The sequence below is a fragment of the Girardinichthys multiradiatus genome, chromosome 20 (genome assembly GCF_021462225.1).
Source record: "Girardinichthys multiradiatus isolate DD_20200921_A chromosome 20, DD_fGirMul_XY1, whole genome shotgun sequence".
Lineage (NCBI taxonomy): Eukaryota > Metazoa > Chordata > Actinopteri > Cyprinodontiformes > Goodeidae > Girardinichthys > Girardinichthys multiradiatus.
In genome coordinates, this window is record NC_061812.1 from 8,950,652 (window position 1) to 8,976,699 (window position 26,048).

The 26,048-nt window shown below is 38.5% G+C and overlaps 2 protein-coding genes and 1 long non-coding RNA gene across 6 annotated transcripts; 1 reads left to right on the forward strand and 2 right to left on the reverse strand.

Annotated features, from left to right (window-relative positions):
• Positions 1–4,127: 4,127 nt before the first annotated feature.
• Positions 4,128–16,521, forward strand: LOC124857239 (plakophilin-1-like). The gene is made up of 13 exons (XM_047348425.1): positions 4,128–4,464; positions 5,597–5,691; positions 6,328–6,770; positions 6,897–7,038; positions 8,049–8,256; positions 8,529–8,688; positions 12,156–12,273; positions 12,462–12,638; positions 12,947–13,117; positions 13,823–13,976; positions 14,146–14,332; positions 14,493–14,577; positions 14,942–16,521. The coding sequence occupies exons 1-13, from the start codon at positions 4,149–4,151 to the stop codon at positions 15,014–15,016; spliced, it is 2,331 nt and encodes a 776-aa protein (XP_047204381.1). The 5' UTR covers positions 4,128–4,148; the 3' UTR covers positions 15,017–16,521.
• LOC124857241 lies at positions 11,578–14,160 on the reverse strand. 2 transcript variants are annotated; one of them, XR_007035549.1, is made up of 3 exons: positions 14,023–14,160; positions 12,500–12,604; positions 11,578–12,242 (listed from the first exon to the last, which is right to left on the reverse strand). It is a non-coding gene; the product is annotated as an uncharacterized LOC124857241 (long non-coding RNA). The 2 variants fall into 2 exon arrangements; XR_007035548.1 differs by having other exon boundaries at positions 12,500–12,690; positions 14,023–14,155.
• On the reverse strand, positions 16,018–24,572 carry tnnt2b (troponin T type 2b (cardiac)). Of its 3 annotated transcripts, none has more exons than XM_047348429.1 (12): positions 24,508–24,572; positions 24,365–24,410; positions 22,281–22,312; positions 22,152–22,173; positions 21,284–21,347; positions 21,075–21,191; positions 20,885–20,962; positions 20,639–20,740; positions 20,432–20,541; positions 20,229–20,319; positions 19,820–19,860; positions 16,018–16,321 (listed from the first exon to the last, which is right to left on the reverse strand). In XM_047348429.1, exons 2-12 carry the CDS (start codon positions 24,391–24,393, stop codon positions 16,282–16,284), a joined length of 726 nt encoding a protein of 241 aa, XP_047204385.1. In that variant the 5' UTR covers positions 24,394–24,410; positions 24,508–24,572; the 3' UTR covers positions 16,018–16,281. The 3 variants fall into 3 exon arrangements, with proteins under 3 accessions (XP_047204385.1, XP_047204383.1, XP_047204382.1); XM_047348427.1 differs by having other exon boundaries at positions 16,018–19,328; positions 22,281–22,310; positions 24,299–24,410; positions 24,508–24,523; XM_047348426.1 differs by lacking the exon at positions 24,508–24,572 and having other exon boundaries at positions 22,281–22,310; positions 24,299–24,410.
• Between the last annotated feature and the right edge of the window lie 1,476 nt (positions 24,573–26,048).

Below are 26,048 nucleotides of genomic sequence, written 5' to 3' on the forward strand. Positions count from 1 at the left end.
ATGGTTTTTTTTTCTTGTCAGAGTTCTTCTGTTTACCACCACCTGCACTGGGTCAAAGGGACATCCTAGGACAGAGCTGGCCCTCCTGGTGAACCTAGCTAACCACTTACTCTTTGCTGTAGATCAGCTGCTGTTCCAACAGACAGCACCATACAAGATGCTTGATGCCACCACAGAGTCATAAAAGGTTTTTAGGACAGCCCCCTGCTCTCCAAAAGATCCCAGGCTCCTTAGTAGGTAGAGGCTGTTCTGACCCTTCCTGTAAAGAGCAGGTTGTGACTCCAGTCCAGTTTATTGTTCAGATGAACACCCAGCTTCTCATAGAAATCCACTATATCATTATCAGTTACCAGTGTTGGTTGTGGTGGGTGTGCACCAGCAGAAATCCACCACTTGGTTTTCCCTGCGTTGATTAAGAGACCTTTCCGCTGGCACCTGGCCAATCCTTGGTGAAGGAGGGAGATGATGACATCATTTACCCTGATGCCAGGCTGGTAGGCGAACCGCAACAGATCCAGCTAAAATCTCACCTGGGGGCAAAGGTGGTTGAGGACCAACCTCTCAAGGGTCTTCATCAGATGTGTGGTTACTGCTATAGACCTGTAGCTGCTGAGGTATTTTGGATATGTGCTCTTCTACAGCTGTGGTACTCTCCTCAGCTTAAGGCTCATGCTGAACATGTATCCCATGATGCCACACAGTTGATCTGCGCATCTGAGGAGCCTGGAGTTGATGCTATTCAGACAAAGGTGCCATTTTTCACGTTTATCTTTCACATCTTATTCCTCCCCTGAAGTGTTCAAAGGGACAGGATGATGGTGGAGATTGGGCTGTGGTATGAAGTCCTCTGAAGCAGAGGGGGAGGATGATGGCTGAAAGCTGAGACGTGTAAAGCCTGGGAAAGAAAAGCGGGCAGTCATTGATGATAGGGGAGTTTGCAGCAGGGGTGACTGGGCTAGGGGAGGGATGAGTGTTTGATCAAACCTGTTGAAGAACTGGTTCAGATCATTTACCCGCCGTAAATCTCCTACAGCCTGGGAGTTTGGTTTGGGACCTTAATTTGTTTTCAGGCTCTTCCAAACCCCACTGGTGCTGTTTTGCTGTCTTCTCATTTCCATCTGCACAGCTCTCACCTACTCCTTGTTTCCTGTTTAAAATGCTCTATTCCTCTCCTTGAAGACCCTTATTTCAGGACTGATCCAAAATAGTTTCTTAAAACCATTCAATTTTAGCTCTGGGAGAATGATCTGGGCTGTTGTCGAGCTGGAAGGTGAACCTCCGCCCGAGTCTCTAATCTTACAGATTCTCTCCCAGGATTAGTTATGACCACCTTCCACCTACCTGTCCCTACTGAAGAAAAACATGTCCAGAGCATGATGCACTGCATTTGCCAACATCATGTCTTGCTGTTGGGATGATGTGTTCAGGGTGATGTGCAGTTTCCCAAAACTTTATTTTGACTAACTGTCATCCTATAAACAGATTCTATCACCTGAGCCTAGGATCTCTGCCTATCCTCCAGAGTTACTAAGGTCCTTTTGGTTGTTTCTCTGATTAATGTTCTTCTTGCCCAGACTGACTTAAGTGGTTAGGTTTGCAGTTGTGCCTTTAGGTGACATTGGAAGGTAATTGGTGGTGAAATATTTTATTCAGGGATATCAGAGTGACTGGTGCTGCACAGAAATATACATCTATCATATCAAACTCAAATAAAATACATTTAAACTTGTGGTTGTAACGCAACTAAATGTCAAAAACCAATTAAAACAAGGTCAGCGTCTGACAAAGAGATTCATTCATTCACCACTAGAGGGCAGTCTTTGTGTATTTAACAGTTGAACCTTTAATGGCCTGTACAACAAAAACAAAACTAACACCACTGCGGAGTGAATAAGACAGAGGTGACACAGGAGTATTAGATTTGAGCTAAATTTGCCAGCTGCCACATGTGCACCCAAAGGGCAACAGCACCCACGGGTGTGGTAACTTCAAAGTATTTTCTTCCCCATGAGCACACAAGAATAATGCCTAAATTTTGGAGGCTATTCCGTAAACCTGTCTTTGTACAGACAGATATTGTGCCACTAACTGCCTGGAGTCAAACCTGATTTCAAATCCAGTTAGTATCATATGAACTCACAAAATATTAAATAATCTATATATAATCTAAATATATTGTTAAGAAACAAATTTATTATTAACAACTTTTGCAAATCTGGCATCTGCATATATTTGTCTAATGTATAGTATTTATCAAAATGCAAAAGGTGATGGTTGGAGTAATCTTTATTTATCATCATGTCTGTTCTGCAGAACAGCTTGGATGTTGTCCACACCCATTGACTGTATATGCTAAAACATGGTAATACTACTCTACCTTTTCTATGTCGGTTTAACAACATGAGTTTTCAAGTTTGATACATGTATTCCCTATGAACAAAATGCATTACTCTAAATCTTGAAGCATTTACTTTAAATAAATCCGTGCCAAAACAATTAGAACTACTATGGTGCATTTTTTAATAAAAATAAAATAAGAAACTGGCCATGCTGTTCTATAATTTATTGTATACAGGTACCTCAATAGAATGACCTAAAACGTTGAGTTTGTTTTAAGTAATTCCGATAAAAAAAGCAAAACTCATATATAGATTCATCACATACAGAGGGATGATATTTCGAATATTTAATTCTGTTCTTTTTAGATAATTATGGCTCAAATCAGAAGAAGAACAAAAGTTCAGTTCCTCTGCAAATTTGTATGTTACATAAGATCCATAAAAAAAAAAATAATACTGAAAAGCATATCCACAAACTGCACAGTATTTGGCCTAATACTTAGTCAGGGCTCCTTTTGCTTAAATTATTGCATGAACCCAGCATGACGATGAGATTAGCCTGTAGCACTGCTGAGGTGTTAAGGAAGCCTAGATTGCTTTAATAGCTGTCTTCAGATCATCTGTATTGTTGGGTCTGTTTATCTTGGTCTTGACGATACTCCATTCTTTTTGGGGTTACAGGTCAGGAAAGTTTGCAGCCCAGTCAGGCACATTGATACCATGGTCATTAGAGCAGATAGTGGTGCTTTTGACAGTGTGGACATATCTCAGGTCCTGCTGCAAATTGAAATCAGCATGTCCACAGAGGGGGACACATGTAGTGATCTAAGGTTTACTGGTAGATGGATGTGCTGACTTTAAACGTGAGCAAACAGAATGGACCAACACCAGCAGATAATCCATGACTATGAAAAGTTCACACTGGACCTCAAGCTACTTGGATTCTGTGCCTCCCCACTCTTGACTTCTAAATGAAATGCAAACTTTAATCTGATCTAAAAAGAGGACTCTGGACCACTGATCAAAAGTCCAGTGCTTCATCTTCTGGTTCTGGTGCTGTCTTTGCTTCAGGAATGGCTTAACACAAGTAATGCAACTGTTGGAGCCCTTGTCCTGGATACGTCTGTGTGGTGAAACTGACTCAAGCTGCAGTCCTTCAAACTCTTCAATGAGATTTGCTTCACAATTCTCTCAAGGCTGTGGTTTTCCCTGTCATTTTTGCATATTTTTCTGGCACACTTTTTCCTTCCACTGAACCTTGCAATAATATGCTTGGGCAAAGCAATTTAACAGCCAGGTTCTTCAGGATATTTTTTGTGTCTTTCCCACCTTGTAGAAGGTCTCAGTGACTGTATGCTGGACAACTGTCAAGTCAGGTTTTGATCATAATATGGCCATAGCATAACATTTCTGTATCTAAAATAATTTGTATTGATCTTATGTAATATCCACATTTTCCCGAGAAAATAGTTTTTTTTTTCTTCATTAGACTAGTGAGTAATAATCATCTAAATTAATAGAATTAAAACTTTGAAACAGATTACCTAATGGATGTATACAGTTTTATGCGGTTTACTTTTTGAATTGAATTACTGAACGTTTTAAAAAGCACCTGGTTTAAATAAAGTTATTTGTAGATATAATCACCAGCGCATTGATTTTATTACCGATTCAAAGTTACACGTCAGTTTTACTTTAAGCAGGAAATGTGCTTCCTTGAATCTGCTCATGTAATGGAGAAAAAAGGTAGGTCACGTCTAGCCTGTAGGGAAAAGTAAGAGTCCATTCTTACAGGTATATAGTGTTTGCATGTGGGCGCGGTTTCGTCGCGCAGGGAAGGGTAGAGCAGAGAAAGGTGAGCTTTTCTTCACACAGTCAGGTCTCTTTCGGCGTCCACCTTCTTCGGATGTTGTTTTCGCCCTCTCAAGGCTGATCAAAATGTTGAAAGCGGATCCGCTGAAATCGGCGATTTCCATCAGGAACGTGGAAGACACGTCGCTGGCTCTGCCGTCAGTGAATCAGTACGGATCCGGACAGCAGCGCGTCAGGGAGCAAGTGCAAAGTGTCAGGAGGATTAAGTCGAGGCAGTCCAGCAGGAGCGGATCTACTTCTATGTCCCCAACAAGTAAGAAGGTCTTTATTTTACTGTACACACCCTTCAGCAGGACGCTGTAAAATTATATGGAAGCCGTGTTAAATAAATCTGTATTAAAGTTTCACACTTTAGGCATTTTATGGTGCAGAAAAAGTACAGAGAAAGGCTTACAAATTAGTCATTTCATTTATGACCCCCTCATAAAACCTATAGCTATCCAATGTGAACCCAGGCGGTATTTTCTTGCCCTCTTGTCAAAAAAAAAAAAAAAGAAAAGAAAAGAATGAGATATGTTGCTTACCTTCAGGTTAAAACATTTACAGGAAATAGGTAATGGTTTACCAATGATTAGGTCTACAGAGAGAGTGAAAACCTACTTTTTGAGCTTGGTATTTAGTACTAAGACTGATTAATTATAGCTAATGAATAAAGAAGAAAGCTAATGATTTACATGTCATTCTCATATGATGTGTATTCTCATTCTTGGTTTTAATAAACTAATACATTCTCACTTTTTAAATGCTGCCACAACATTTTTGACTGAGTACAGTGCATCAATGTTTAACTTATTGTTCCAAGCCTTTCTCCTTTCTGAATCACAACCATGCCAACAAGGAGAATACACTTAGGTGCTTTTTTTTTTTCTCATTGGTCTTGGAGATTAAAAGTGAGGAAACATATGTGAGAACAGTCTATAACCTTAAAATAATAACCAACTGAGTGAATAGATTTAGTTGACAACAGCATGGTGTTTGGTTACCAATGCCGTACAGTCTATACAGTCACCAAGTCTTCTGTAAAACCATTCTTCTAATTTATAACAATAATACTAACAGTAGGAATTGTGGTTGTCATCAAAATGTGGGTTTATTGTTATATGCATGCAGTTCTAAAGAAAATGAGAGTCCAAACACATTATTTATGCTGTAATTTCAATCTTCAGTTGTTTGTTCTCTTCGACCTCCGATCGGTACTGGTTCTACAGTGATACATCAAATAGCAATCAATGCTTCAAGGGATAGGCTGAATATCAGAGGTGCTGTGACAGATCTGAAGCAGTTTCTTGTTTTCCCACAGGCAAAGATATAAATCACTGGTTATAAAAGAGGTGTGTTTTCTATGCACATGACACCAGCTAATAACCCCTAACATCTCTCCCCAGGCCCTGCGTACGACTCTGTGTTTGTAGATGGCGCGAAAGCACAGTCGAACACATCTAATGGAAGCATCTTCCTCAGCAATGGCTTCTTGAAAAGTGTGAGTTTTCCCTTCCTTCTTTGTTTAAATCAAGTGCAGTGATAGTTTTAATAGATTTGAAAATTTTAATGAGTTTATCTTACAGAGCTGACAAAATACCCAAATTGTTTTTTTTTTTTTTAACTGATTGTTGACTTTAGTACTCCATAGATCATATCATTAAGAGTAATGCTTAGATGTTTTTTCAAACTCTCACTGAAAGAAAGTGAAAATCCCAGTGTTTATTATCTGAAATAACACCCACTTTACATGCAGTTATCTCCGCGCATGTTTTGTGGTTGGCTAAATTACTTAAAAGTATAGTCAGGTTTTCTGGACCTTTTTAACCATTAGGATGTTGTTAAACGTAAAACTGATTATTCAGGATTTTATTTATGTATTTAATTTCTTAGCCAGTGCAAATCCCTGCATTCATCTCACTTTTTAGATATGTTCTTAGAGGAAACAGTCAAGAAAGTACAGCTCAAAATGTACTGCCCCTCCTGTTAAATTTGAGAACTTGTTTTAGATTTTTTCTTCTTTAAAAAAAAACATTTTAAAGCATTTCACACAAATACAGCCAAGCATTTAACCACTATGGCTTAGACATTGAGGATCTTTCACAATTAGTTTTTTATTGTGTCTTATTGCTTGCAGTTCACCACAGACAAAAGCCTAAATAATTCTCACATAATCAGCAAAGCAAGATCCACTGTGAAGAAAAAGACTTTGAGTTCAGGGTATCACTATGAGAGAAATTACAGCGCTGGTGGCGGTTCTGTAGCTCTGGGACGTGCTAACACCAGTCGCAGCGAGCCTGGACTGGCATGGACCAACAGAGTCCCACAGCCATCCATCCCACAGCCGAGAAAACTCACCGCAGAACAGCGGGGCAACAGGAACACCTACATCAAGCAGCACAGCACCAACAGTTACTTTCTAACGAGGGGCGTCTCCCAACCACACAATATGTATGCCGTAAATGGCTCGGGTCCGACACAAAAACACAACCAGTACAGAAGCAATCAACTTGACATGGGCAGGACGTTCACAGAGCACACCGTCACTGATTCTTCATCCAAGACCAAAATAAACTCGGGGTGAGTCAGAAAATACCAAATGCCATGTAATTACCTAATTTCCCATAGTAAAAAAGTGGATAAACAAACAAAATTTTGTTTGCAGGTTGTTTATGAGATACACTAAATGCATTTTTCCTTTTTCAGAACAAATGGAAACATTTTAAGTGATGACATCACTATGAAGGAGGCTGTGCAGTTTCTTTCCAGTGATGATGAGAATTACCAAAACCATGGGGCTTCTTATATTCAGCAGAACACTTTCATTAGCAACAAAGCAAAAGAAGAGGTGCCTTAACTTATTCTGGTTACAACGCTGTATTCTCATGATGCACTGTAAATGTTATAGAAACATCTGTTTGAAGAGAAATATTTCTTAAGTAATCCTGCCAAATTAAAAGGGATGCAATGTGTGCTCACTGCAAATTGATCAGGAGTCTACCACAGATTTCGCTTTATTGTTTTTTGGTGATTAGTGCTTTAGCTTCAGAGGAAGAATGCAAGTCCTGATTCAAATCTCATTCTAGCAGGGGCTTTCTGTGTGACGTTTGTATGTTCTCCCTATTTAAGTGTGGATTTTTAAAAACGTTTTCAATACTTTTGGAGGTTATTCAAGATAATCTTATTTATCCTTAGATTTGGGTTTGTATGAATTAGCCTTCAGGATTTAACATTTGACATTGTTTTAAATGTGTGTACTAAGAGAACTGCAAACCAACAAGGACTCCAATAGGGGGCTTAAACTCTTATGTGTTATGAATCCCCCTATTATGACTTGCTTTACTAATTAAATTTTCAGCCTGTATTTGGTTAATTAGCAGGACATAATCAAGTAGTTTCTTACATAATTTTAGATCGGAAGCATTTAAGGATCCTGTCGTAACAAAACTAGCTTTAGATTTCCAAGTTGCAGAAATGCAACAAAAGTGACGTGTCTCTCCAGGTGCCTGGAGGCAAAGTAACACATGCAATGTTTATTGAGAAATGAATTAAATTTGAAGCAAAAGAAGTGATCACTTTATCTTGAGTGGAGGGAGTGAATACAAAATGTTAGGCTCATGAGAATGAAAGTTAACTCCTGGGAGTCTCTTGTGCTCTGTTAGGTAATTTGAATCCAGCACAGGATATGCTACTTCAGCTGAGAGAAGGGAGAAAAATTAACAGCATCTAAGTTGTTTTTATTAAAAAATGTATTTTTAGCATCACCATATTTCAAACAAAGGCATTGTTTAATAACCTAATATTTTAACGAAACAGTGTTCAGTATCTTTGTTAACCATGACCCTTAATGTCTGGCAGGTCTTAAAGCTGAAAGGTATCCTCCCTCTCGTGGGTCTGCTGCACAGCCCCAACACACAGGTCAAACTCACGGCCTCAGCTGCCCTACGAAATCTTTCCTTTAAAAACGACACAAACAAAGAAGAGATCCATCGCTGCAACGGCATCCCTGAGGCTGTTGCTCAGCTCAAAGATTCGGACTCTGTAGAACTGGACAAACAGCTGACAGGTACACAGTAGAGCTCTGAAATGTAAACCGTATATATGTATGGGGGCATGCACACAATAAACCAAACGAACAAGTCGGACAGACAGGCTTGTCTGGGTGTTACATAATACTGTTGAGTTCTGGTGCTTTGTGAATTAATGGTGGTGCTTCAAGTACAAAATCTGTTTGGTTTTGTCTCATGTTAAAAATGATAACTAGTGTGCTCATACCTAAGAAAGATATGTTTTAACTGTTAAATTCTGAATGAATAATTAATTATGTTTCTTCTCCAGGTCTTTTGTGGAATTTGTCCTCTGCAGACAACCTGAAGCCGGATCTGCTCAAGAACGCTCTGTCTGTCCTAACAGAGCGTGTGATCCTGCCTTACATGACAAGCCCCAGCGATACAGCCAAGGATCCTGATATCTTCTTTCATGCTACAGGATGTCTTCGGTGAGTTAAAGAATCCAGCTTAGTGCTTAATATCATTTTACTGTGTTTTCATCACTTCTCAGAAGATGTTTTTAAGTCTTCTTCTGGATTTCCACCACAATACTAACATTTAAAACATGTTCAAAGCAGATAGTAAAAATTTGCTTTGTTTATGACCTTTTTCCCCCTATAGGGCTGATTTATATAGATTGAAAATAGAGATGCACTTATCAGAGTGCAAACACCAATTCAGTTTTCATTGAGGTCATATCTACCAAGTGCTTTAAAACAAGAAAGAGAAAAATAAATGTGCTGCAAGTTCTATTATAAAAGCAAATTGTTTTAAATCTAACAGAAAGTAAAGGAATTAAAAGATTATCTCCATTTGTCCGGGGGAATCCCAAGGCGTTCCCAGAAAAACATAGTCCCTCCAGCATGTCCTGGGTCTTCCTCTGGGCCTCCTCCCGGTGGGACGTGCCCAGACCACCTCAACAGGGAGGCATCCAGGAGGAATCCTAACCAGATGCCTGAGCCACCTCAATTGGCTCCTCTCGACGTGAAGAAGCAGCGGCTCTACTCTGAGTCCCTCCCGAATGACCGAGCTTCTCACCCTATCTCTAAGGGAGAGCCCAGACACCCTGCGGAGGAAACTCATTTCAGCCGCTTGTATCCGTGATCTCGTTCTTTTGGTCATGACCCAAAGCTCATGACCATATATGAGGGTAGGAACGCAGATTGACCGGTAAATCCAGAGCTTCGCTTTTTGACTCAGCTCTCTCTTCACCACGACAGACCGGTCCAGCACCCGCATCACAACTGACGCAGCACCAATACGTCTATCGATTTCCCGCTCCATTTCTCCCTCATTCGTGAACAAGACCCCAAGATACTTAACTCCTCCACTTGAGGCAAGACCTCCCCCCCCAACCCAGGGAAGGCACCCTTTTCCGGCTTAAGACCATGGCTTCCTACTTGGAGGCACTGATTCTCATCCCGGCTGCTTCACACTCGGTGAGACACCAGTAAGAACTGTAGATCACGAGCTGATAAAGCCAATAGGACCACATCATCCGCAAATTGCAGAGACGCAATCCTATGGCCACCAAAACGGATCCCTCCAACACCTTGGATGCGTCTAGAAATTCTGTCCATAAAAGTAATGAAGAGAATCGGTGACAAAGGGCAACCTTGGCGGAATCCAACCCTCACCGGAAATGAGTCCGACTTACTGCCGGCAATGCGGACCAAGCTGACACTGGTCGTACAGGAACCTAACAGCCGTATCAAAGGGCCTGGTACCCCATACTCCCGGAGTACCTCCCACAAGATTCCCAGAGGGACACGGTTGAACGCCTTCTCCGAGTCCACAAAGCACATGTAGACTGGTTGGGCGAACTCCCATGAACCCTCCAGGACCCTGCTGAGTGTGTAGAGCTGGTCCAGTGTTCCACGGCCTGGACAAAAACCACATTGCCCTTCCTGAATCCGAGGTTCGACTATCCGACGGACCCTCCTCTCCAGAACCCCCGAATAGACCTTACCAGGGAGGCTTAAGAATGTAACTCCCCTATAGTTGGAACACACTCTACGGTCCCCCTTTTTGAATAGAGGGACCACCATCCCAGACTGCCAATCCAGTGGAACTGCCCCCGATATCCACGCGATGCTGCAGAGTCGCGTTAACCAACACAACCCTTCAACATCCAGAGCCTTAAGGTACTCAAGGCGAATCTCATCCACCCCTGGGCCTTACCACCAAGGAGCTTTTTAATCACCTCGGTGACCTCAGCACCAGAGATTGGAGAGCCCGCACCAAGGTCCCCAGGCTCTGCTTCCTTAGTGGAAGACGTGCCGGTGGGATTGAGGAGGACTTCCAAGTACTTTGCCCACTGACCCACAACGTCCCGAGTTGAGGTCTTAAACGTAATTATTTTTAATAATGTGCTTCTTTTCTCATTTATGTAAATGACATACTTAAATGTTACACTCTCATCAAATTGTTCCACTCCTGAGGCGTCATGGTCATCATTTATTACATTTCAGAAAAGGAAACTGATATAAAGTTGCTTTTTTAAACTGTAGTGTAAGATCCTAAAAACACATTTATTTATTTGAATTATGCTGAGAGATTTTTGATTAACATCGATTCTTTAAATCTGTTCCATCTTTCATGAACCTGTTATGTTTTACTGCCGTCACTCCAACCCTTCATTCCAGTTTTGAAGAAACAATTTTCATTTGGCTTGCCAAAAATAATAAATAATTTTTCAACACAGTGTGTTGTTCTCCACTGAGCAAGTGAGCCATTAGTGCAGTCTTTACTATTAAGCACAGAAGAGAAGAAGGTGTTGAAGATATTTCATAGAGGCTCATCCTGGATCTTTCTTGGACTCTCATATTTTGACCTGTTTCAGTATTAATATTACAGTTATTAATAAATGTATAGATACAGTGGAATGTATGTATTCAATTATGTAAACCTGTGTACCTGCATCCTTGTTTAATTAGTTTAGTTTATGTAATATTACATATTACAGGTATCATTTAGAAAAATAAAACAGTTAACTAATTAATTGTGCACTTGAGATTAATTGCTATGATTTCTTTCTTATTAATACTGCGCCTTTAACAAGCCAGAGCTGTATGTTTGGAATCAGTACAGAAGATATGAAAGAGAAGAGGATGGCTAACTATTGCACTTACTACTATGTCTTGCCAGCACCACTTTATATTTTCCTGGTTTACTGACCAACATTTTTTTCTTTCGACATGTAGAACTGGACTATCCTGGCTGCAGCTGTGAGATGCAATGTAGTGATCTGCAGGACTTTATAATGTGTTTAGCTACCTTTAGAATTAAATGTTTTTTTTATGAATAAACTAAAGGACCATCATGATGCAACAGCTCAGTGAGAGGGTTTCTACTGTTTGCTCTCATGGCCAGGCCATTTGACTTTAACTGTAGCTCAAGTGAAAGTCCCTCTGCTCTCTGTCATGATGACTCTATGATGATGCTCATAAGTAAAACTTCACCTCATGTCTTGCTGGATGAATAAGTGATTAGCTGTAACCTACAATTGGCCCATTCTGAGTCAATATTCAGGTTTTACCGCTAGCTTCAGCCAGGGTAAAGCCGCTCTGCTTCCACCTGTTACTGCGTGCACACACACACCAGGTTCCCACTCTATGGTTGGCTCCGTGGCTGCTCTGAAATGAGCCATGTCCCCTATTGTAGTCCTGTTCAAACACCCAGTGTGGTCTAGCAATGTGCCTGCTCTGCAAGGCACATTTGGTGGCAAATGATTCACATCAATCCAATAACATAAAACTGTCAAATACTGAAGGGTATTTAGGTAAATATTGACATATTTATGTTTCTATTGTTGTATATTCCTGGAATTGGAATCCATGTGTTGGATTGTCATCTTTTAAATAAGACTGTTTCATCATTAGACATTTATTCATATCTTGGGCTTTAATTTCAACAGAAACCTCAGCAGTGCAAAGGAGAGCAGCAGACAGATGATGAGAAAACGTCAAGGTCTGGTCGACTCTTTAGCCGCTTACATCGGAAACTGTGTGAAAGAGGAAAAAACAAATGATGAGGTAAAAAAGTGAAAACAGATGTTTGTTACTATTTTCAAACAAGACAAAAGATGCAAAATTAAAAAAAAAATCTTTAATTGAGACTTCTGTATGAGATTTCTATCTCATTGCGTATATGTTACAATAACTCATATATTTCCTGATGTTGTGTGTGTTTGTGTGTGTGTATTTTTTGTATGTGTTTGTAGTCTTTAGAAAACTGTGTGTGCATCCTGCACAATCTGACCTTCCAGCTGGAGGATGAGGTTCCAAGTCTGTTCACCAACATAAATGCCTTGGCGAAGCCTCCGACCAGGAGCATCAGTCAAAACAACGCCAGCGCTGTTGGCTGCTTCAGCTCACAAACCAAACCCCCACAGATGGAGGTGAGTCAAGACAGTTTCACCAGATCACAACTCAGAGAAGACTTTCTGACTCCTAACCAAAACCAACACATACCTGGCGGTTTGTCTAGACATAATCTGAAATTAAGAACATTTTTTCATTTTGTGTTGAATCTTTGCCACCTAGTCTCTGAGGATTAAATATGCACGGCCAGTTATACAATGTAAAATGCAGTAAACGGAAAAAGGATTTTGGTTTGTGTTATATTATAACAGGATCACCACTATAGTGTTTTCCAAACTTTTTTAAATGCCTCATCAAAAGTGACGTGTTCTTTTTTTTCATGTAGCCTCCCTTTGACTTTGCAGTCATTGAGGATCCGCACCCTAAAGGGGTCGGCCATTTGATCCACTCTAAAATGCTGCAGGATTACCTATCTCTGCTTTGCTTGAGTAAGCGACAAGAGCTGCTGGAAGCCTGCTGTGGAACACTGCACAACCTCACTGCGCGTGATGGCGTTGTAAGTTATATTCACTCGGGTAACCATTTACACCGTGTGTAACAAAATCCAACTGAAGTGTTGATAATGAGGAAGGTATTATTTTGGAGGTAGTTTTCCCAAATAAAAATTCCAAATATGGAAAACAAAATCTCTCTATTACAAAATAATTTAAACGTATATATGTGTCAATTATGGTTCAAATTGGTAAAGACGCACATTCAGCCAGAGCCAAAAGGGGTTGGTCAAGACAATGTGAAGAGTTATAAGGGATTCAAGGATATTGTCTTTCTGTCTGAACAGAAAAGAAATATGAGCTATGCACCAACAGATCTACTGCAAAATGCTCTGATAATTCTCTATTAAAGATTTTTTGTCACTTTTATCATTGTCACAATAAAAACCACAAGATATTGTTAAATGTTAAGTCCATATTCCTGTTCTGGCCAATACTACGGCTCTGCAGAAAAGGAGGTGTAAAATTTGCCAGTCTCCAGACTTGTCACTGACAATAATTCTTTCCCAACTGGCATGGCATTTCTGTGTTTGAACATTTTTCTGTCTTGTTTTGATATAATTTTCAGTAGCATTTAGTCTTTTAATGTGATTTCATGTTTTTCACACTTTTAGCCTCACATTCTGATCTTTTTATAAAAAGGGTCATATTGCAGATTGATTTTAACAAGTTATATGTGTATGAACAGGTGTGCTTTTGTGTTTCTGTAGGTATCTAGTGTAATAAGTCAGATCATTGTGCAGAAATTAAATGGCATGAAGTTCATCACTCCCTCCTTAAACTCAAAGAAAGTCAACTTGCAAAGGACTACATTGGCTTTGGTGGGAAATTTGATCAAGAACCCAAATCTGCACAATGTTGTTGGTAAGAAACAAATCAAAACAGAAACATGATGTGTATGTAAGGTTACCTTGGTGAAGTCCTGTAAATATTTGTGTCCTTGAAACCTGATATCCTGAACAAGTGTGTGTAGCTTTAGAAGTGTTTACTTGTGTTCAACACTAAATGTGTTTTATTGGCCTTGTTACTTTAGGCCGTAATGCCCTCCCACAGCTGCTGGATCTCCTCAAAGAAGGAACAAGTGGAGCAAACGAGTCCGATGATACGCTTGCCATAGCCTGCCAGGCTGCCAGCTGCCTGGTTCTGAAGAACCTTGACTTGGCTAAGAGCTATTTAAGCAGCAACCTGATTCAATCCCTGAACAGCATCTCCCAAAACATGTAAGGTCACATGACTATAGAAAAACTATTCCCGCATGCGCCTAAAACAATCTCTCTTTAGTATGAGTCATTCTGAATTCGGTTGGGCTTGTTTGTAAAACACAACAAGTTCCCATGGAGATTTGACTAATATGTTTGGAATTTTCTTTTTCTTTTTTAGGTATTTCCCCAAATCAAGCAAAGCTGCTGCAGTTCTTCTGGTCAAAATCTGGTCAGATAAAGAGCTTCAAGGCTTCTTAAAAAAGGTGAGCTGAAAGTCAAAACTTGCATGTCTTTGGGTGTGTCCTCTCAGTGCATAACTTACATCAGATAGAGAAGTCCTCACCTTACTCTGGAATTTGTGAGAAGCAGAAGGAAAGGTTTAGCCAGTGATCTCGTGAAATTAGAAGTGAGCAAATAAATTAAAGTGATAATGGTGTGGAATCCAGTAGGTCAGGTTTAGTAAATCACAAATTAGACTTAGATTGTGTAGGACAGCCTGAAATTTCCACTTAAATGTATATTGTTAAGATTTTTACTTTAGCAGAACAATTATTAGTTTACAAGTTTTACAATGTGTGTCTTCTTTAATTATCTCAGTAACACTTATGTGACTTTTTTTTACTGCAGCAAGGGATGAACAAGTCTTTGTTTGTGAATGACACCACCATGGCAGCACACAGATCCCTCCAAGTTGTGGATTAACACAACAATTTAACAGATCAGCTGAAGGCTCCCCCCCACGTAAGTAACTTACCTGCACGACATCTGGACATCCACAGGACCCAGAGTCATCGAGGCAGAGCATCATCTCCTCATACATCACAGAGATAATTATTCATAAGCTTTGTATAAAGCATTCCTGCCCTGTGCATATGCTTCAAGATCATGCTTTAACGTAGGAATAAAAGGTGAAGGTGAAGATCAGACATGGCAGCAATAAAATTCCTTACTGCAAATTAGCTTTTATTGTTTTAACACTCAAACGTCTTTTAATGTAAATCGTGTTTTGAAATTTCTTTCTTTTTTGACATAACACTGCAAGATCTTATTTTTGCACTGTGATATGTTTTAGTATAATGTAGCAATGCTAGAAAATGGATTTTGAATGTGTAAAATGGTGAGAAAACATACATTTATAAATGATATTGTCTTAAACACTGATGTTTTTTAGGTTCTTTTTCTTTTCATCTGGCCATATTCCCACATGTGCAATCCATACATTTACTATTTTACTGTCAGAGTTTTACTATATATTTGGCAAAAGAGACTAATATTTATTTAGAAAGTTAAAAGCTAATTATTATTTTGCAATAGTTTCTGCAAAATAAATATTTTTCAAATCTTTTCACACCCTGTCATTTCCTCTAAATTTTGGCAGCAGAGTTTGAAAAGCGTCTGGGCAGATTACCAAATCCTTCCTCCTGCCCCACCCTTGTGATTTGCTTAATTTTCTCTTCGAGGAATTATATATAAAATGCAGCTTCATTTTTGCTGAATTATGCTCTTTTTGGTCAGCTACAGTTTGAACGAAATAATGCAATTTAAAAACTCAAGGATTTATGTGATTGCATGATGTCATTCATAGAAACTAGCAGGGAGACACTTTAAGCCTGGTTGGGTTTGTAGTGCAAGTCATTATAACCAGTTTATAAAGCTCATGTATAAGTTGCCTAGGTTAAAAACAAACACATCTCACCCTTCGATTTTTTGAAATAACATTATTTTTATTCATTCCATCCAAAAGAATTATTCTTACAGAGTTCAATAACCACTGATGACCAAACCTAGTTGAACCATTTTCTGTTTACCCTTTCCAAAACAAAACCTGGCATACAGTACAATGTTTTTAATTTTCAGAAATCTGATTTTGATCTAGCCTGTTCAGATGTTTACAAACAGTTACAAATTTATTGTGACTTTTTGTTAGAACAGCTGATGTTGCCAGTGTTTGCAGCAGATGTCAGATGTTACTTCCTCAGGCCTCGCTTGCTCCGACTGCCCTTTGAGCTGAGAATAGTTGAAGTCAGCAGAGATTTGCCAATGCAGATGGCACACAAACCACAACATTTGTCCACGTAAAGAACATTGAAATGTAATTGGTATCAGTCTAGGAAACGTGGCTCTAGGGTGACTTGTCTTTTTACTCTGATGTTTGAGATTTTTTGCAATGTCATTAATGCAAATAAACAGTGTATTTTATATTTAAATTGTGTTCCAGAATTTATTGTTATATAGAAAGATTGTTTGCCAAACATTTTGAGCAAGTGCACTCATCTTTTATTTCACACACCTTTGTGCTCAAAGTTAGAAACCCTGGACATTTGGAAATAACATGATGTGTTTTTGGGGAACTAAGGGGGAATCTGTAAGTTCATCCTGAAATCACAACCATTAGGCTAATAAAGTCTACACTCCCCTGGTAAAACAGTGAGGTTTTTGGCAAGACCATGATAAATCATTTCAAAACCTTTTCCACATGTAATGTGACAGGCTGTATATCCTGTACAATTCAAGTGAAAAACAAACAACTTTGTCAAAGGGAAAATAAATAAATAAAAAAGCGGTAATAATACAGTTGCCTAAATGTGCATGCCATCAATTTCAACCTTCAGTGTTCTTTGGTAGGAGTCTACAAGCATCCCACATATTCTTTCTTTTATATGATTGTCGTTTTTATGTTAACATCTTTTACTCTGTTCTTTCTGTAAAGCACTTTCCGTTGCCCTGTATATGAATGGTGCAATACAAATAAACTTCGCTATTTATCTACTCCTTACTGTCAGACACCTAAAGTTGTCAGGTCAAACCTGGAATGTAGAACGGTTATGATTTCACTCGACCTCTTGTTCCATTGGAAAAAAAGCATGATACTACCACCAACATCTTTTTAAAAGTAGATATGATGTTGTTCAATGTGAACTTTCAAAGCTCCGTTTTTTTTTTTTTTTTTTGTAAAAATTTAAACTTTAAGCAAACATTTAAAGGAAAATATGAGTAACAGCAGCAACAACAACAAAAAACAAAACCTGCTGGAGAACTCCCTAAAACGGTGTGGGAGAATATTTTTCAGCTAAGGATGTGAGCAAATACAGTTCTAAATTTATAAGCAATTCATTCAGATGTGAAATATTTCCTGTGCACACAACACTGACAGAATGCTATCACTTTGCATGGCCTTGATAATAGGAGTGGCAAACAAGGAGTCATAGCTGAATGAACCTTTGACATGGTGGCTGTTCATCATCAATATTTAAGCAACAACAGCAACATAAAAAACTCATGAACAAACAGTTTTACATAAAAGGAGTCACTGCACAAAAAAAGTTGCATGACGAGAATTCAACTTTGGCAGAAAATCTACCCTCCCCAAGGTTGATATCTGTTGCAGATAATATAGAAGAGGGCTCTAAGATAGTAGTAAAGTGAAACTTGTAAAAAGACAAGAATATAAAAGGAAAGAATGAATTTCAATCTCCTGTCTTCTGTAAAAAAGGATTGAAACCTAACTTAATTTTTTTCTTTAGACAAATGTTCTTTTATTACTTTATGTTCAAAACGTTGTTTTTAGTGTAATGGCTGTATATATTTATATTCTGAAGACAGACATACAAGAGCAATATTTTTTTTAATTCAGGATAACTTTCCTAATCATTAATTACATTGCTGCTTTTTAAAAATCTAATTTACAAATTTCTATCTAATATTTGTCAAACCAAAAGTTTTTCAAAATATTTTAATTACAGACAACTTTGTAAAACAAATATTTTGAAAGAAAAACTTGATGGACAATTGTCACAGCTTTTTGGAGTTTTCTATAAGTTTTATCATTAATTTGAACCTCTGTTCAGTGTGCTATTCCATGTGAGTGTAAGTTGAGTTGTGACTTGATTATACCTGTAACGCTCCCATGTGACAAAGTTTGGCAACTTGATGCTAAAACATCCCATAGACTTTAGCAAAATGGTTCGTGGGAGTTATGAACTGCTACTTTTCTCACTATTTTTCTAACTTCCTGTAACAGCTAGTTGTGCTGCAGTGTTAAAACTAGCTTTTATGCAATCAGGTACAATGAATGGAGATTTGTATCCACCTCTACATGTTCATTTACAATGTTCTTTGCTGCTTCTTGTGTGAAACACTGGCATAGATTCTTAGTCATCCAGGATATGACAATCTCACCTGTTCTGTAAGAAGTGGTGAGTTTTATATTTGCAAAATGTAATATTTCTCTGAAACTTATTGGGATTAACAGGAGTTTTGTGTTAATTATAGATAGATTACCAAATTCATACAAATAAAGACCCCATTTGACCCTGTTTGAATTGTAACGTTCAGTAGCCCTGCACAAATAATACACGATTTAAGAGGCAGCAGCTGTGACTGGGCTCTGTTTAATTATTAGCTACATGAGCAGAGATAATGTGACATAACAGCTAAAATAATAAGCCCTTTTAGTTGTTGGGCTTCCATTTTAGGCCCCATTTTATCCCCTGAGTCTAAATTTAAATGCATGGTTTGGAAACATCTACCTGCTGATTGGTCAAATACTTTTGCTCACTCTTTTTTTGCACAGTCATTATGTTTGACTGAGTGTGAACAGAAACATTGAGGCCTGAATCTGTTACTTACATTGTTGTATGTTTACCAAGTGAACCTTTTCGCTTTTTATCAATTTAGAACCACAGAATTCAATGTACCGGTACTTAATTTGGATTGTATGTGGTAGATCAACACAAAGTTTTGTATAATTGTGAATTACAAAAGTGCAAGAAAAATGAATGTACAAATAAAAATCTGACATTGTATTTGGCTTTGCACATCAGAAAAGTGTGGTGCATATTCCTATTCAGCCCCTTCATTAAGATATCCCAAATAAAAGGCAGTGGCAGTTACCTTCAGAAGCCTTCAGAAGTCACCTAATTAAGGGGGAGGATAGTGCCAACCCAGGGAACAACCAAGAAGCCCATGACAATCCTGGAGGAACTACAGAGATCCAGAGCTCTTGTGGGGGACTCTGTTAACAGGACAACTATTAGCTGTGCACAGCACAGACATAAATAAAACTATAATGGAAAGAAAACGATAAGGTTTGCCACAAGCCACATAGATTATGTAGAAGTCTGTATAGTTAGATAATAAATGGGAATGGAACTAAATACTAACCAAGTCCTGGAAAAGAACCTGTATGAGAAGCTGTAAAAGATGTGAAATGGCGATGGAGATTCTCCTTTTCAGCATGACTCTAATTACAGAGAAAGGTGGTTCTGCAAAGCATCCACTGCATATCACATTTTTCAGATTTGCATTTGGTCATTTTCCTTTCACTTCACAGTTGTGTGCTACTTTGTGTTGGTCTTTCACATTAAACTGAAAAATAAGTTTTTTTGTCTTCCATTGCTCCCATTTTTGTTTGTATACCAATGAAATATTTATGTAATTATTATAGTAGTGATGTGCCGTTATTTCTTTATTTTGCCTCCAAAAAGTACAGCAGAATAGACTTACATTTTCTGATGATCGCTGACGCGATTCCTGAGCACCGTAATCTGTGCAAAAACACAGTCAATTAATTACAATTTATAGCAAATTCCTTCCTGGTTATTATTTTTGAAGAACAAACTGTTGTTCAAAAATGCTATTTTTCTTTATAGGGGACATCTTTCGGATATAGGGGACCTCTTTCAACGTTGAAAGAGGTCCCCTATATCTATGTTCTTGCTGCAAATTTCCAATTAAGCTGGTTTGTCTACTCGTGATCTCTGGCTGAGCTCCATTTGTGACAACAGAGAATGTGGTTTTGCTAAGCTGTACAGAGCTTCTGTAAGTGTTCCTAAAAGCCTTTTCTCTATGCTCGTTATCCTAAAATGCAAACCTTCCACGGACACAATGACAACTAGAATTTCAACATTTTTACCTCATATTTTTGCTTTGTGTACTGAAACTGAAGTTCATATTTCTCTGCCTCAAGCTGCCGCATCCAGTCCCACAGCTCTTTTGCTTTCTCTCTGTATAAAGACAGACAAAATATTTTGAATGAGATTATTTATTTTAAATTGGAATATAAATTGTTATTTCCTTGTTTGACAAGGGATTTAGCCATTAGTAGGATCCCTTTACCTCAGTTTGTCCTCCTTTAGCTGATCGATGTTCAGCTCCTTGCGGCGATCAATTAGGATCTTCCTCTTCTTTTCTCTTTCTGTTTGTCTTTTAGTTCCAGGCTGTGTTTGCTGGAAATCAATAGATCATCAATAGTAAAGTATTTTCCCCAGACAGCATGTTGGACATCTAGAAAAACAAATTTTCCACAGTTGGCAGATTTACTACCTTGTATCCAGTGAAACTCAGGTTGGACAAAATCATCTTCTTCCTTGCATCATCATCTGCCTTCTTTTTAGCTTCTTCTTCCTCTTTTCTTGCTTTCTCTTCCTTATTGTTAAAAGAAAACAAGACCTCTGATCTATGATTTGCATTTTTAGCTAAATATATTTCAAGTAAACTGTTATTACTTGCTAAACTTCATCAGTGGCTGACAGCTTTTGAGGCCTGGAAATGGCTTTAGCCTCCACTCACAGCTATTTTGCTCTGCCGCTCTCGTTCTCTCCCAGATCTGATCTTCATCTGCTCTGCTCTCTCAGACCTGCGTTTTTCCTGGGAAAAACAAAAAGGCAGACCTAAACGATCAGGAGAAATCCTTTACATTTAAAACCATAAAATACTGCATGGAACTTTGCTTTGCTTAAGAGAAGATGAAAAACCATACAATGCGGTCAGTGAGCATAATCAACTCCTCCTCCTCCTTCTTCCGCTTCTCAAAGTGAGCTTCAATCAGCGTGTGCAGCTCAGTCAGGTCCTTTTCCATACGCTTCCTGTGAATGTCCTGGAATTAAGGGATGAAATATTAGCAGAAAACCTATCCAAACCCAAAACAGCTGTCAGGTGCAGATTTGCTCAGTTCTGAGATTAACTCACATCAAAGTCTACTTTTTCACCCTCTGGGATCTTAGGAGGGGCCAAGCCAGGCACAAAAGCCACCCTGAGAGGGACATTGGAAAATACAATAATCTAATCTCAGTATGTCTCTTACTGGGAACTGTATTGTTCAGTGCCATGGAGAAGTATTCATACCCCTTTGAAGTTTCCACGTTTTGTCACATTAAATGTCAAAAAACCTATTTTTTGGGGGAATTTATGTGATAGACCAATACAAAGTAGTGCACAATTGGGAATTGGAAGGATACATTTCAAATTTTTTAGAAACATAAATTGCAAAAGTGTGTAATGAATTGTACTAATCCAGTTAACGGGAAGATGAATACAGCTAAAAACAGACCAATCCGGTAAAGAAAACATCGACTTGTTAGAGGCTGTAAAAGACTTGACACCTGGGTGGAGGATAACATTTGAGCAGGACAGCCAGAGCTAAAATAGAATGCTTAGATCAAAGCTTATTCTTTTGTTAGAATTGCACAAATTTGTGGCAATACTTGAAAGTACGTCCGATTGAGTTTAGCAAGAATAATGTGCAAAACCTAGTCTCTTCATGCACAAAGCTGGCAAATGCCTGGACCAAAAACCCTGCAGCTATAAGGCAAGCTCTATAAAGCTTTGATGTGACAAATGTATACCACACCTTTCACATTTATTTTTGTAATAAAAAATGAAAGCCATGTATCATTTTACTTTTCATTTTACAATTATTTGTTCATTTGTGCTTATCCAAGACATTAAATCCCTCAAAAATAAATTTTAAAGTTGTGATATGACAAAATGTGGACAAATTCAGGGGAATAAATACTTTTTCAAGATTCTGTAACTGTTTAATAAACTCCACACTTACTTTAGCTTGGGCTTTGAATCCTCTGTTTATTAGAAATTTGATAAAACAAAGTAAGATCCATAAAAGGAAAAACTCATAGTTTAAGCATAAAAAGTAGCAAAAACGATTTGTCTTCTGTGAAAGGCTTACCTGTACCTCCCCCATGTTCCTCTGCATTGTCTGTTGAAACATTGAATTAGCAGTAAGTCAGACTCGATGCAAATACAGTTTATCAAGTCATACCTAGGACATACACGTAACCCATGCATGTTGTCCCGTAACTTACGATACACGCTGGTTGTCAATAACAACAAAGTTGGAGACCCCTCAGGGAGATACTGTTGCAGATTGAGTCAGCTAATAGTCCTTCAGTGCTTATTATCACCTGTCAGTGCTGATTGACAGGAGACACATGAGCTATGCATGCTTTTGTCTGTTAAAGTTCTGCAAATGCATCTTTAGATTATTTTGAAAGATAATCTGAACTTTCTCAACCCAAGTATGTGATCCAAAAAAAAAAAGAAATGGAATTTGGCATAAAATAACTTTGACTTGCATTTTGTCTTTATCTACCTCACTGTCGAAAAAAAAAACATTATAGTTTTGTCATGAAAATCACACAATAAAAAGAGTGTACACCATGTACTGTAAAACCTCAATAACACTGCAGACTTAACAGAAAATAAGCCTAAATGGAGAGACTACGTGAAAGAGCCTAAGCATAATGTAGGGATTAGTTACTTCAATGTAAACTGTTAAACTTTAATTTTATCCTGTAAATTAGTTTTCAATTTGCAACATTTTTTTTCCATTTAATTCTCTGTTTAAATAGTTTGTTTTACTTTGTTCCTTCATGGGTAGATGGGGACATAGAGATTTTCATAATTTTATATTCTAAAACGTGTCCATTTCTTTAACCTTGACTTGTCTGTTTTCCTTCTTGATCGTCATGATACTGTTTGGTCAGTAACGCAATAATACACAGCACTTTTCAGGTTTCTTTTTGTAAAAAAATTTAAACCATTTACCATTTTGCTTCCACTTTACAATTTTGTGCTACTTTGTGTTGTGTTGAAACCCCCCGCCAAGTCTATCAATACTTTTGCAAAGCACTGTAAGTAGGATAACATTTTTGTGTTTTTGCCTGCAGCTTTTCCAGTCCCTTTGAGAGTTAATGTTCAGTGCCATGTTTTTTCAGGTATCCTCATTAAGCCCCTGTTTGGGAAAAATTACCTCAGACATTAAGCCTCTCCAGTCACAGAAACTAAACCTCTTTTCATTGCAAAGAAGATAAGCCAACCTGCATTTAGGAGGACCTCTAAAGGCTAAAAATGAAAGTAGGTATTGTGCCTCAGCTCCAACTTCCCTAAGGTCCTCCATGGAGAACACTGAGTGACCTACATTGCTCAGTAACAGTGACTGTACTCCACACAAGAGGGGAGACAGGTGCTGCTTAGTTTCAAGAGCGGTCAGGCTGCACAGGCAGCGCCCCATACAGACAGATATAGAGCTATGATTATTTCTCCATTTCATGGTGACCTTATACTCCCTTAGAAATTAAAGAGCACATCTCCTGGGATGATAACTAGTTGCAGACAAAGCAGGCTCACTGAAAGGGCAGAAAAGTCAGGCAGCAAAGCTTAAGCAGCTGCTTCTGCAGTGGTGCAAAGTGGATTAAAATACTGAAAACTGCACAGTAAAACCAATAGAATTGCAGATGGAGCTCAGTGACATTGGGTCTTAAAGTACAACGCCTAAGTGTGTAAATCACGAGACAAAGTGACAGAAACAGCAGTCACCTAATTCTGAGGCAGTTATAAGCCAACTTGCTATGTTTTACACGGATGGATTGCATTGTTAAACTAGGAAATTTTCATTTCGCCACAACACACCTTTAACAAAAATAACAATTCCAAATCATTCAAAGCATTTTAAATATAAATTCCTACATTACAATCCAAGCTCTTTTCTTTTATTGCTTCAGGTGGAAGGAGCACCACATTTTACACATGCGGCTGCCAGAATATGCTGTCTGTAAAATTCACTTCAGTGTCAAATGTGAAGACTTATCTGGCTCGTACGTGGGCTCAGTGAACTGACAACCCTGACGTATGCTTACCTCTGGAAAAAGAAAAAAGACAAGATTAAGATTTTGTCTAAATTGATACCTTTAGTGTGGACAATGCTTTTGTTGGCTTGGTTCTTCTCTCTGTTGAAACAAACTGAGTACTCACTCATACGTGGCCTCTTCGGTGTCCGACATGCTTTAGGATACAGCACCTACACACCAAAAAGGTTTGGTTGGTAAGTCTGCATTTACAACAGCAAAATGCATTGCCAAGAACATAAACCATAATGACTATTTGCAGTAACTTACCCAGACTTTTTAATGTGTGTTTCAGACAGTAGCCAGTGGGGAATTGTGTAGTGTGTCCTTCTCTTTTGGTTCTAAGCTTTTAAACCCAGCAGAGGGTCACGTGGCAGCAAACAATTCATGACTACAACTGATGGGCACATACCTACAAACAGATGGTAGATGGCCTTAACTAGAAAAGGAAAACATGCGTTCTCCATGGATCTATATTGTCTATTTTTACCTTTCGAGGCTTCAGCGGTAGATAACAGGATTATGCTCTGAAAAAGGTTTCACTCATTCAGATCTGCCTGACTCGGGCATGTTGCATTTAATCCTTATAAACCTGCTCCTGCGTGTACACTCAAACAAAGAGACATGCCTCAAACTCCTCTTATTAGAGGAGACTGTGATTTTCTTCTGTGATTAATGGAACAGCTTTACTTACAGTTGCTTCTCTAAAAGTGACAGTTTCAGATGTGTCAATGAGCAATATTACCATGGAAATCACCCAAGGGTTAAAATGAATTACCGATCACACCCTTTGCTGGCTCAATCTTCTGCACTTTGCCTTTAATCTCATCTCTGCCCTCACAAGCAATAACATGTTATCTACAACTGCTGTTATGACCATGCCACGCCCTGTGATAGTCCCTCTGTTTGCTTTAATGCAGCATTGGACACCGCAGTGGGGATTATGACTCATATGCCTCATCTGAGCTGGAGCCAAACTGTAACATTGCTTGTGGAGTTGTTCAGCTGGGATTTTCCCCTTCCCCTAACCTCTTTTGCATAGCAAATATGTTTTTCAGCAAATCAGACTCTCAAAAAAACCCACAAAAAATCAACTAAAATCTCACGCTTTTTTGCAGTAACTTATAAATGTCACATGTCTGTCTGCAACTATAAATAAACATATTTAATCTTTGCTAAGTCATTTAAAATAGCTTAAAATAAAACACATTTTGGAGCATGTACTTTAGAGGTTAAGTGGTTGGCAAGGAGTAAATCATTTTACCAGGACACTTTTGCATTTAGAAATTTGAATAACACACTGCCTTGTTGGATTTTCTTCTTACACAAACATAAACACCAGGGTAATGTCCAGCCATCCTAACATTCAAAAAAGACATGTGTTTAATGTCTCAGACATATTTTGATGTGAAATGTACACATTAACTCCAGAACAAAAGTAAAACACAAAATTACAGTTTACCAATGCACTGAGGTGCAGACCTTAACTTTTGTAAAAATGGTGGTCTGATGAAACTAAAACCAAAATATTTGGGCATGTTGATCATTGTTGCAATTGGAGGAAAAAAGGGGAAACTTGTAGACCTAAGAACACCACCTCAACTGTGAAGTTAAGGGTCGGCAGCACCATGTTCTGTGGGTGTTTTGTGGCAAGGTGACACTGGTGCACTTCATACAATAGACGGCATGATGAGGAAAGAATATCTTTTTGAAATACTGAAGCAACATCTCAATAAACTACCCAGGAAGTCAACGCATGAGGACAAATTTGTCTTCCAAATTCACATACTGCCAAAAACATTATTCACCAG